Source organism: Pelmatolapia mariae, linkage group LG4 (genome assembly GCF_036321145.2).
Source record: "Pelmatolapia mariae isolate MD_Pm_ZW linkage group LG4, Pm_UMD_F_2, whole genome shotgun sequence".
NCBI lineage: Eukaryota > Metazoa > Chordata > Actinopteri > Cichliformes > Cichlidae > Pelmatolapia > Pelmatolapia mariae.
In genome coordinates this window covers 28365596-28378545 of record NC_086230.1, presented here as the reverse complement: position 1 = coordinate 28378545, position 12950 = coordinate 28365596, and the positions used below count along the sequence as shown (strand labels likewise).

The following is a 12950-nucleotide window of genomic DNA, read 5'->3' as shown; positions in this document are numbered from 1 at the left end:
GTTTGATTATCACCAAAGCAGCTGAAACTGATTAACAACTGCTAATATGACCAGATCATAATTCCAGACGTTTCATGACTTGATGATATACTACTATATGCCATATTAATTTTTTAATATAAAAAGAAAATTGTCATTGTCATTTTAGTTACGTTGTGCTTTCATTGACTCGAACGCAACGCCACATGCAGGATGATAAAAGGGGGCTGTCCTGTAATTTTTTAAAGGAAAAGCAAACCTTTAGGATTCAAAGTGAAACTAAGAATAGAAAAATTTATTTAAATATTTTTTTAACGTTCATGGTTTGTTCGAGATTTTGTGTCTCAACATCGCCATCATGTGGTGTAACGTCAGAAAACACCCAATTACCTCTCCACCCATAATGCAGTGCGGCAATCCTGGGCAGTGCCATTATTTGGCAAAAGGGGATGTCACCGATATAAACTTTTAAAATGCGATAAAGACTTCCTTTCTCTCTGTCACTTTCCTATGTATTTATTGCTCCAATATGGATATATAGTAACATTATGTAAAAATTAAAGTGATAATAATGTCCATTATTGTATGGGTCGGCATCGAGCTGTTTCACAGATCAGAGATGGACTCTCCTCAGAAATGGTAGCTTCCGGTCCGTCTCTGAAGCCTTCCTTTTCCTACTGAAGTAGCAGCCATGAGGTAGGAGCTGAGGCGATTCCATAGTAAAAGTCAAACTTTAAGCGTTAAAATGCGCAGCTTTCAGTTTCGTACCATTTTATTAAGACACACAAAGTCCCTTTTTATCAATATATAAAGTTTCTAGATCGGTCCAAAGTTAGCATCCTGTGTTTTTACGATGCTTTGTGTAACACGATGTAGCAGACGGAGAGGCCATGTTGTCAGCCCGGCTGATAGTTAGCCGTACAGCTAGCCTTTAACTAATCCTCTCGTAATTCTTTGGCGTGTTAACAAACAACACTTTTACAGCCGTAAAAAGACATTGCACTTTTAAGACTACAGAGACAGATTTTGGGGGTGTAATCGCAGCTGTAATTCTGACCGGTGGTTGTTTGTGCCTCCCGCAGCATGCTCAGGCTCCAGAAGAGGCTGGCCTCCAGCGTACTACGCTGCGGCAAGAAGAAGGTCTGGCTGGACCCCAATGAGACCAACGAGATCGCCAACGCTAACTCCCGTAAGCAGAACAAAAAGTCGTTTTGTAGTTTGTCCTTTAAGCCTTGTTAGCGGCTCAGTTTAAAAGTTCACCGGCTCATGCAAAGTTATCTACACGTGTGTGACCAAAACTGAGCCAGAGGGTCAGCTCAGCTAAATAAAGTGGCCTGCACACTCGACAGTGAATTTATTACATCAGTCTTACAGGTGAACTCCAGTGTTAATGTGTATTAACACTGAAAACTAAGACAGCAGGCCTCCTCAGTTTGATTTGGCAGAGTTTTTACGTCAGACGTCTATCCGAAGGGATTTATGTGAAGCTGCTAAATATTTGTATATACACTTCACTAATTGTGTATATATTATTTAAAAAAAATTAGTGTTTGAACTTTGCCAGTGTCTTCAGGTCTTGCTGCTGTCACATGTTATGCAGAAATTAAGACAGTGTGTACTCTTAATACTGATGCTGAGAGAACCGTGGGATTTTAGTCTTAGTTTCATTTTTTAAAATTTCAATAATTTAGTAGTTAAGTAATTAATTACAGTGTTGACCAAAATAATTGTGATAAATTTTTTGCTTTACTGGATCAGCTTTAATTTATATTAAACCAGTATGAGTCAGTGACATGAGTATGAAGTGATGTACATAATCTAGTATTTAACTGCAGCATAAGCGCTCTGGAGCAGTTCTACTTTCTAGTTTGGTTTTTTTGGGGTGGAAATTTTTAATATTAGTTAACACTCTTCTGTACTTGGTGAATGAATTGTGGATATCCGAGGATCATACTCAGCACTGCTTTGACAGTTTTGATAAACCACACAGGTAGTATTCATTGCATCCCATCGTCTCACTTTATTTCCTTCCATTTTCAGGCCAGCAGATCCGTAAACTGGTAAAGGATGGTCTTATCATCCGCAAACCTGTTACGGTCCACTCCAGGGCCCGCTGCCGCAAGAACACACTGGCGCGTCGCAAGGGAAGACACACAGGCTATGGTAGGTTAAAACTTGCAAAGCAGAAAGTGATTACATTTTTAAGATGATATTGAACGACAAAGCTAATTTAAATTTTGTTTGCGTTATCATTGGTACTTGATGTGTCTTTTTATTGCGTGTCCAGGTAAGAGAAAGGGTACTGCCAACGCCCGTATGCCCGAGAAGCTCACCTGGATGCGCCGCATGAGGATCTTGCGTCGTCTGCTGCGTCGCTACAGGGAGTCCAAGAAGATTGACAGGCACATGTAGGTTCTGCAGTGGTTTATTAAAGACTCTCTGGACACTCTGAAATCTAGTTGGTTTTTAGTTAATAAAGTCAGCTCAGTGAAACTTGCTGATATTTATAGAATTATTCTTGGGCTAAAGAATTTGCTTTTAAATCCTTTGCCCTCACTTTGTGTGGGTGGGCGTTGTTCTTGTTTTTTGTTTTGTTTTTATTTAATTGTGATGCCCTTCATTTATTTTCCACATGATCCATTTCAGGTACCACAGCCTCTACTTGAGGGCTAAGGGTAATGTGTTCAAGAACAAGCGCATCCTTATGGAGCACATTCACAAGCTGAAGGCAGACAAGGCCCGCAAGAAGCTCCTGGCGTAAGTATTTTTACATCTTTATTTGGCACAGTGACACCTATTTGTGGCATCTGGATTGTTTTGAAAGCCCAGGTTAAAACATGTGCCCTGACCACGAAAAGTCTACAAAGACAAAACAAAACATTTCAGTAAAGTGAAAAGAAAAGCTAAAATGGAAATGAATAAGCTCAGCAAATTAAAATCTAAATCAACTGTTGGGCAAGACCTGAAGTAAAATGGCTCGATAAATACAGAAGCACAAGTAGCTGTGGAGGGTTGAAATAAAGCTCTTCAGACAAGAGCAGAGATTTATCTGCTACACAGATGTGCTCTGTGGAGAGTTACTGCTTGAGATCTGAAAGATTTCCGGTGTCTGTTCTTGTGACAAACAAACTGAATCAGTCTGTTAGAGAAAGTGCTCTGCCGCCTGTGCAGTTTAAGTGCAGAGGGTTGGTTACGATAGATTGGTTTGTTAGAAAAACTCCATAGCGACTGTGAAGGAGTTTTGTTTGTTGGGTGTTAGCAACACTAATGATCTGTGGATTGTGTTGATTATACCTGCATCTTTATATAATTTAGCAGTTGTGAGGGAAGAACTAAAAGATCAGTGTTTTTGTTCCGCCCTCACATAACGGATGTTTTCAGTCTTTAGTCTGTCAGTTTTAACGATTTAGTCAACTAAAAAGAAAACACACTGATGTTAAACATCTGTGGTAAAATAGCTGTGGTGGCTGTGATTATGCACTGTATGAACACGCGTGTCTCTCCTGTTTGTCCTGCAGCGATCAGGCCGAGGCTCGTCGTTCCAAGACAAGAGAGGCCCGCAAGCGCCGAGAGGAGCGTCTCCAGGCCAAGAAGGAGGAGATCATCAAGAACTTGTCCAAGGAGGAGGAAACAAAGAAGTAATCTGGCTTTTTATGTCCTGCCTGACTGCCACCTGTCAAGTGCTGATAATAAAAGTGTACATAAACACAACAGTAGTCTTGTGTGTTTACTTCCATCATGATGACACTAATGCATTAGCAATATCTTTTAACTGAGAAAACCTGAAGGCTTAACACACGGTGACATGTTTTATTACATGCGACCAAATATCCATCTGTCTGTGCACGTGCACTCAATAAATGGGCAATAAAAACCAAACGCATATACTTGATAACAGGCATTATTAGGTATGTGTGCCATGTCTAAAAAGCAACTGCCCCAGTTGCAAGTAATGCAAATAATTCTATGAGCATTAAAAACACTTCATAGATGTGAGATGTATTCCCTTCTGTTCTACAAAGTAACATTTTTAGTGTGTGGTTACAATCTTTTGCTGAAAGTTCATGTTTAGCATTTCTCCACTTAATTTAGAGCTGGTTCAATGTATATAAAAATACATTGGATCTGGTGATTTAAAAACAAAAAAAACAACCCAGCAGGGTGGCACAACATTGCTGGTCCCAAAGTTAACCACTGCTATCAGTAGTTACCAGAGGGGCAATGAGAGAAATTCTTGTATGATTTACAGATTAAAGTTACTCTAGCTTACACAAAGTGATAATGGACTCCCAAAGCTGTAACAATATGGCCTTATTCCTAATTTACTCTGCAACAGAGTTACACCAGTGATAAAACAGTATAGGTGGAGTTTACATTAGAAGCAAAACGAACTGCATGCCGATAAAAGGTTTACCATATAAACATATTTAAGTGATTAATCCTCACATGTAATTCTGTTTTGGCAAGTTCACCAGAGGACACTGGAAAGAGGGAGTGGGGGGCCTCTGTTACACCACAGAAAGTTGATGGATGGCCTTGTTTTCCTAAATCTCTTGAGTCACTCTTTGAGTTGCATGACTAAATAACTTAGTACTCTATGTAATAAAAATACATTTTTTAAAGTTTATACATTTCCTAAAACCCGCAATGCCTAATTATCACAGAAAAGCTTGAACAAACCATTTCTTTTGTTTAACCACCATTTGGTTATTGGACCCCCTGACCCACACTTTTTTTTCTAATAAATTTATGTGGTTATAAAGATGAACTCTGCAGTGACAAAGTACTGCTTTTTAAACTCTTGGCCTGGTTCACAAAGTAAAAATAGTAACAAAACTGTTGATTTACTGGCTGATCTACAGTCCTACACATGAATTGTGGATAAAACATGAAAAAATAAGAAAGCATCTGTATTCTCTTGTCTCCGGGGGACATTTTTAAAAACAAGGGAGTATAAAGTGTCGAATGAAATCAGAAATTAATTTCAGAAACACAGAGCTAAAAATTTGCTTAGAGGTAGTAGGCACTCAGTAGACTGCTGTGAGACGTGAGTGGGAAGGATACAGTGTTATAAAAATAAACAACATAGTGGTGAACATGTTTAAGCAGCATGTTTGCTTGTTGCTTGTAATGCAAATTAAATTGTTTAACATTATCAATTTGTATACACAGCCATACACTGTGAAAGACAGCTCTGCATTTTTTACCAGAAATAGAAATATTACTGAAAGGACAACACAATTTTGGGAGGGTACACTTGGCGGGCAAAGAAAGGCCCCTGCGTGTTAGTCAACCTTTGAGTTTGTCCATATTGCAATTTGTTGGTGGAGGACGATGCAGCTCGGGACCTGGATGGATAAAGTTAACTGTGAGGTGGTCTTTGCAGTTTATATAAGGCTTGTGTGTTTGTAATAATTGTATAGGGAATTTAATAACAATATTTTATACCCAGTTATTTTACAAAAGTAGTATATTAAGTAGTGAAATAAGAATCTACTACTGCTCTTTTTCTTTCTATCAGCCAGTGCTTACTGTTTTTGTATTATTCTAGATTGTACTTGAAAGTTGCACCGTGCTATACATTGGAAGTTATATATGACTGTGCTGACTACAAAATGTAGAGGGGAGTCCACAGAAGAGCAAGAAGTTCTCTCAACGACTGTCGCACACTTATTATCCACTGAATTTTCACCTCCTTTATCATCCTGGGTAACTTTGGTAGAACAGAATTAAATCAAAATCAGCTAATCATTTTAATGATTAAAAGAAAATGCTATTAAGATTAAAAAAAGTATGTCCTTAAATTGATTGTTTTGTCAAACTGATGTTTCCAAAGTAAACATGCATTTATTTTCATGGCCAGTGGGGGGAGGCAGTGCATTCTGTCTAATGATTGAAAGCAATATTCATCTTACTTGTAGCTGTCCTGTCAGTCGCTCATGTACACACACAAGTACGTTCATACATATACACTGATATGCATACACAGGGCAAATATCTATCTTGTGAGCAAGGACATGACTCGGATAGACTCTTATGCGACAGCCAATCAGAACACCCCCTGATGCCCCGAGGAGAGCGCTGGTGGTTGGTGTAAAATGGGAGTGGGAAAGGTCATCGTGGCAGGGCTGTAGTGTTCTTTATTACCCAGAGTTCCTTGTCATGGGTGTCGTCATGCCTTTTGTCAAGAATGAGCAGAAAACCAGTGATTCAATTCTTGCTGTTAATTTCTTCACTGCTTATATTGTGTTTGTGTAGTTTGTGCCAACTTTCCAACGTGGTCGCTATCGTTTGTAATTGCGTCATCACACGGTTCATTACTTCGTAAAAACTGACATTTGGACAAGTTCTTATGACTTACATGTTTTTTTTTTGCACTCTGTAGATTTATAGCAGGCCAGGGCTATATTTTAGAGACGTATGGTACTGAGTCCTCATTGTTTCTTTAGATTATTTGTTTATTTTAAGTATTGATTTTGTGGCATTATGTTTAAGAAATTAGCAATTGAAGTTAATGTCCAAATATATGTTACATTGTATGTTTATACAGCAGATGACCATCTTTTTTATTATGATATTTGTTATTTGTTCTAATTACAGAACCTCACCACTCTACATAGAAACAAGACCAGAAGTAGTTATTTTAATTACATTTTAAATGATTTCCTCTGGTGGCCACATTTTTCAGTGAACCAGCAAATTACCCCTTAAATTCAATTCAACATATCTATCCATCTATCTATCTGAACTAACTCTGAAGAGAAGTTTTATTTATTCGGTATAGAAAATGCATTCTACAAAGATATATGTTTTTTTCAATTTTTACAGTTGTTTGTGGTAGAAAAATTAAAATGAGAAAAATCACAAAGGTAAATAAAATTTGTAATACTTCTAAGTCATAAGAAGCAGAAAATTGTCACTGACTGAATGTGTATAAATGTGCTTGTTTTTTGTGGATCCATGTTTGGATCATGGGTCTCACATCCTTTGTAACTTGCTTAGTCATGTTTCTCTCTAAATTAGTTTTCCATGTGGCTATACAATTTAACTTCATCCCCTACGACTTGTCCCCCGTGACTAATCCTGTTGTGATTAATTTTATTTCCTGCTTTCTGAAGAACAGTAATCCTTCAGTGAACTCTCTTGGGCCACTGTTATGACTTCTACTGACCCACAACCCAAACCAGCTCATAGATCTTCAAACTGATGAAAATCCCATGTGTTTTCAATGAACCTGTTAAATGTGTACATAATTTTGATCCATAAATGGGCAAATAAACTTAATTTATTTAAGTTAATTTTCAAGGTTTGTTGCCATCTAGTGGTTGCAGCATGGGATTTCTCAAAAGTTTGATTTGAACCACCTGTCAGAGATGTTTCACTTTTGCAACTTTTAACCACAGTTAAATGAACAGCATCTGCAGGTGCACTGCGCTGCACAGTGAACTACTGTTTCTCGGAATCTGTGTTTGTAGATTGATTTCAATATTTTGATTTGCCATTATATGTTCTTATGCTTAAGGTTTTTGTTTAACACACATAAACATATATCTGTTATCTACTTTATTTAATAAATTAATGATGAACTCCTAATACTCTGGAACAGAGACTCATGTCTCTCATGTTGGGGGAAGTGTAAATTATGCACTTCCATTTCCTGTCGCTTATAGGTTCCTCCTCAAGATGTGCTTGCCTGTTGATATCATTTGACTATTTTGTGTTTTGGTTGTGATTTTTCTGAGCTGTACAGGGAGGCAATAGATCACTGAGGCATAAAAGTACCAGCCACTAAACAGCCTTGGAATGCACAAAGATCAGCTGTTCCAAACCACACGACCCCAATATTCCCTCCCTAAGGCCCATTTCTTCCGCAACACTCCCATGTGGAGACATTCGATAGTCACAGCCGTGGAAGTTGACAATTTAAAATTAAAGGATTGCAGCTTGAGAAAATTCACCAAATATTCCATAAAGCGACCAAGAAGTCCCAAAGGTCATAATGACATCCAAGAGAAAGATTTGAGCCAAGCCTCGGCAGATGGAACCAATTAGGGAGAAAAAAAAAAGCATAATCAAAACAATAAATAAGGTTTAGTTGTTCCAAACCTAAATTAATTATGAATGTTGTGGTTCTGGGTATTGGACAGAGGGTTTTTCAAGAGGGCTTGAATTCTTTTTTATTATTTAACATTCCTTTTGGCTTTTAGTTTGATAATTATTATTTATTCTAAGTATCCAGAGTCTTTTTTGTCAGTTTTCTGCCTCAGATTTATTTTGTACAGTCTCTTATTGTTTTCTTAGCTTTCCCCTTTCTGCACTTCTGTGCCAAGTTTGCATGTTAGTGTCTGTTGTCTCTGTGTCCCCTTATCCTTTGTTGAGTCATCCCTCTCTTTTGCGTGTTTCCTCATGCTTGCTGTTTGTTTCCAGCTTTGTGTTTCCAATGTCTGGTTTTCTAGTCTTGCCTGGGTGTTTACATTCATTCTGTCTTCCTGAGTCAGTATTCCTAGAGTTTCCTGGATTCCTGCTGGACTTTGTATCATTAGCATTAAAAGCTTGCCTTAGGTTAATTGTGTTATCAACATCCTGCGTTTATGTCTTCAATAAATAGAATTTAATAAACAGAAAAAGTAACAACAAGCATGAATGGCCTGAAGTTGTAAACAACAACCCATGTAAATACTGCTTATAACAAAGATGGAAAAATCTTTACATACAAGAAGCTGGAACCAGAACATCTAATAACTAATTTGGCTACTACTACTACTACTGCACGCTTATCACCAACACCAGAATCACTGGAACTTCCATGTGTTGATAAGATAAGTAATATTTCATGTATGTCGTGTAATTGTTGATAAGTAAGATGCTTTGATTGGACATAAAGATTATTTCTTTGTTTTGTTTATTTTGGTGTTTTGGTTGTGTTTCTGAAACTCTGAAAATATATTGTGTCCCCATTTGATGTATACAGTAGTGTGAAAAAGTGTTTGCCCCCTTTCTGATTTCCTAGAGTTTTGGATATTTGTCACATTTACATGTTTCAGATCATTAAACAAATTGTAAATATTAGACAATGATAGCCTGAGTAAATACAAAGTGAACCAGGCCAAAAGAGTTTAAAAAGCAACACATCACACCACGATCTAAAGAAACACCAGAGAAACAAAGTCACTGACATTTATCAGCCTGGAAAGAGTTACAAAGTTAATTCTAAGGCTCCAGTGAACCACAGTGAGAGACATTATCCACAAATGGAGAAAACTTGGAACAGTGGTGAACCTTCCCAGGAGTGATCAGCCTACTAAAGTTACTTCAAGAACACATCGACAACTCATCCAGGAGGACATAAAAGAACCCAGAACAACATTAAAGAACCGCAGGCTTCACATATCTCAGTTAAGGTCAGAGTTCGTGATTCAACAATAAGAAACAGACTGAGCAAAAACGGCATCCATGGGAGATTTCAAGGAGAAAACCACTGCTGACCAAAAAGAACAAAGGCTCATCTCACATTTGAAACTCGAAACTTTTGGGAAAATATTTTGTGAACTGATGAGAAAATAGCTGAACTCTATGGAAAGTTTGAGTCCTGTTACATCTGGTGTAAAAGTAACACAGCATTTCAGAAAAGGAACATCATAGCAACAGTAAAATATGGTGGTGGACATGTGATGGTCTGGGGCTGTGTAGATGCCTTGGGACCTGACAGACTTGCTGTGTTAAATGGAGCCATGAGTTCTGCTGTCTACTAAAGCATCGTGAAGGAGAATGGAAGACTTTACTGTTGCATTGAAAGAATAACGAGCAAGCTGACAGGAAACATGCAGATTGGTGATGTTTGCAGCATGCCGCCTCTTGACCTTAAAAGCCTGAAAGGAAGCTCACTGCACTTTCAGCAAAAGTCCCACCTTGTATAGACATAGAGGAACAGGCTTACATTTGGTCTTTTATTACACCATTAATGACACAGTTTTACAGCGGAATCAGATAACCAGCAAGATATTTGTTATTAAAAGGTGACTTGTTGCACAACAAAGAATCTTTCATTTAGATATTCGTCTCTCTGTCTTGTTACATTTGCATATAGCATGACTTTATGGAGGAAGCACCCCTTCCACCCTTTGCTTCCTCCAACCCATCACTCATCCACTGTCACCCTCCCTGCTGCAATAAACTGTAATAGATTTACTTTTGTCCTCTCACATGCACATTTTAACTGTGTTTAACATTTTTTAAGAGCATACAGACCTTCACAGCTGATCCTGTGTAAGCCAATTTAGACATGCGAAAAAATTTGCACAGAACTTTAAATTTATTTATTTATTTTTGCCAATTTTTCCTTCTACTCCTGCCAGGTGTATAATTAAAAGTTAATAACACGATCTTATATAAGATGTCATTAGAGAGCCTGAGGGCTTCACACAGGCACAGGGTTACACGATGGTGAGGAACTCTGTTGTTTTACAAGATTATGAATGTTATTATGAAAAGTTACTTCTTTGCCTTTAATGTGGTTAAATAGCTAATGGAGTCTTTGGATGGAAATGGCATTGTCTGTAACAAGCTAATGACTGCTGTGGGAGGCAGCAGGGCAGCCTGTAATGATGGAAAACCAGACGTCTGGGTTATTGAATAATCAGACAGCCACTGAAGCAACGTGTTTGTCTGACTGCCCTATGATACACTAGTGACACTGGTTTCCCCTTTTCTAGTCGTGGCCTAGTCCTTATTGTGGTTATTCCATGCAAATGGAAAACAACAACATTTTACTAATGTTTCTGCTAGTGTCTCATGATGTATGCCAAGTGTAAATGCACATTATCTTCCCAGGACTTCAGCTATCTGCAAAACACTTGACACTTGGAAGTTTTACATACTGCAACAAACACATTACAGCTGCTTACTGGAGTCTGGAGTCACATGATCTGTCCATCAGTGAAGAAATCACTGTATATTTGATGTACAAATTGTGTTGCTTTTACTTCCCTATCATGGGTTTGGAGTGTGTGCAGGAAGAACCAAATGCAGGACAAAAAAGAGAACTAAACTAAATAAAAATCAAGTCTCATTCACCCAGTGACACATGCCTTATCACTTTTACACACACTCACATAGACGTATAGATGAAAGCAAATCAGGGTTTACTCAAGGACACTTTGTCATGATAAAGGGATCCAGGAACGATCCATTGGCCTTCCAATTGGTAGAGGACCTGCTCTACCCCCTGAACCCCAGCTGCCCCTAAGTATAAGCATAGGAAGACAAGACAGACTAAAGAAAGTAAACACAAATAAACTCTAAGTAAGAGCTGAAAAACAGCAATGCTGAACTAAAAGTTAAACAGAAACCTATTTATCAGGCATCTCAAATGCCATAAAACCTGACAGGAAACAAAACTGGAGTGCTGGGGTCATCTTACTACGATAACTGTGAAAACATGACTGGGAAACAACATTTTAGTCGCAAGAAATCAAACTCATTCTTAGAATAAAGAAATCAAACAAATCATGAAGCTCATAAAGCTGAATGACTTGAAGAGTTCTTTAGTTTTATTAAGCCCTGTTGTGTAAATAAAAAACAAAAATTCAAACAATCATTAAAAAGATAAGATGATACACTCATGTTATTAGGTACTGTTCTTTAAAGCAAACAAAACAGCACCACGAACCATGCATGAACTATGCTTTGGCCTCAGGCAGTGGAATTCAAAGAAATATAACAGGAATAGCTGTATTAGTTCATAAAGAACTCAGTGGTTTGCTCTCAGAGTGCATCTCTGACTGTTTAGTGTTTATAACCGTTAGACCCTCAGGTCATCAGGTGCAAAACTCTTCTCAGAATTAGATTTGATGGTGCTGAGGGTGCTTTCAGTTACTGTTTCTTAAAAACAATCTGCCCACTGACTTAGAACTTTATCTACATTAAAAAAAAAACATATTCAAATGCTTTTTTATTCTCACACGTTGGGGCTACTGTCAAAAATTATGTGTATCTGCGCGTGTATGTGAACATTAAATTGTATTTTATCTGTGTAAAGTTTTATTTTGTTGTTATTTTATTGCCTTAAGCCATTGTAGACCTGATTTTCATGCTTTTATCTTTATGTCTGCATACAATGAAATGTGCTATAGAAATACAATTGAGGTTAACGCTGACATCGCCATTGACTACTCAGACTTGGAGCCTCCAGCTGTTTGCATCAGTGTCTGCAGCTGAGTATAATCATGGCCAAAGAATGTAAAACTGCAGCTACTATTCACACAGGAACAGTAAAATTGGACAAGAAGATTGGAAAAATCTTGATCTCTACTGTGACATTAAGATGGTAGAGTCAGAATTTGTGTAAACAACATGAAAAATATGGATTCATCCTGTCTTGTATCAACGGTATAACAGTTCAGACTGCTGCTGTTGGCGGTGTAATAATGTGAGGGATATTTTCTTGGCACACTTTGGCTCCTTTAGAGCAAAGTCTCAAATCCCCACTCTGTTGTTGCTAACCATGTTCATACCTTTATCCCAGTATACATTATCTGCTGATATGTTCAGTAGGATAACATGCCATTTCACAAATAGTTTCTCGAACATGACAATGAGCTCACTGTACTCAAATGGCCTCCAGAATTATCAGATTTTAATCCAACAGAGCAGCTTTGGGAACATATAGACATTCACAGCTACAACCCTGTTCATTACTACTCATGACAGGTGTACAATAAAAATTTAACAACACAATCCTCCATCATTAGAAAGACTCGAGGCTTCTTACACGCACAGGACTGCATAACGCTGAGGAAAACTCCTCTGTTACAACATTATGAATGTTTAATGTGCTTAAATAGCTAATGGGGTGTTTGAGTGGAAATGACATCATCTCCAATGAGCTGCAGCTGAAACCAAACAGAAAACGCCTTATAATAAACATGGATGCAAAACTCCAAAGAACTTAAAAAACTTAAAGTGAGGTTGCT

General features: G+C 37.9%; 1 protein-coding gene across 1 annotated transcript; it reads left to right on the top strand.

Moving 5' to 3' along the window:
* Positions 1 to 584: 584 nt before the first annotated feature.
* On the top strand, positions 585 to 3690 carry rpl19 (ribosomal protein L19). Its single transcript, XM_063470809.1, has 6 exons — positions 585 to 675; positions 1062 to 1168; positions 2020 to 2142; positions 2267 to 2387; positions 2626 to 2736; positions 3498 to 3690. Exons 1-6 carry the CDS (start codon positions 671 to 673, stop codon positions 3619 to 3621), a joined length of 591 nt encoding a protein of 196 aa, XP_063326879.1. The 5' UTR covers positions 585 to 670; the 3' UTR covers positions 3622 to 3690.
* The last annotated feature ends 9260 nt before the right edge of the window (positions 3691 to 12950 follow it).

What these genes read in the sequence shown, in the direction of transcription:
- rpl19 (XM_063470809.1), top strand. An exon ending in GATCGCCAACGCTAACTCCC is followed by an intron (nt 1,169 to 2,019) that starts GTAAGCAGAACA and finishes TTCCATTTTCAG; the next exon opens with GCCAGCAGATCCGTAAACTG. An exon ending in GGGAAGACACACAGGCTATG is followed by an intron (nt 2,143 to 2,266) that starts GTAGGTTAAAAC and finishes TTGCGTGTCCAG; the next exon opens with GTAAGAGAAAGGGTACTGCC.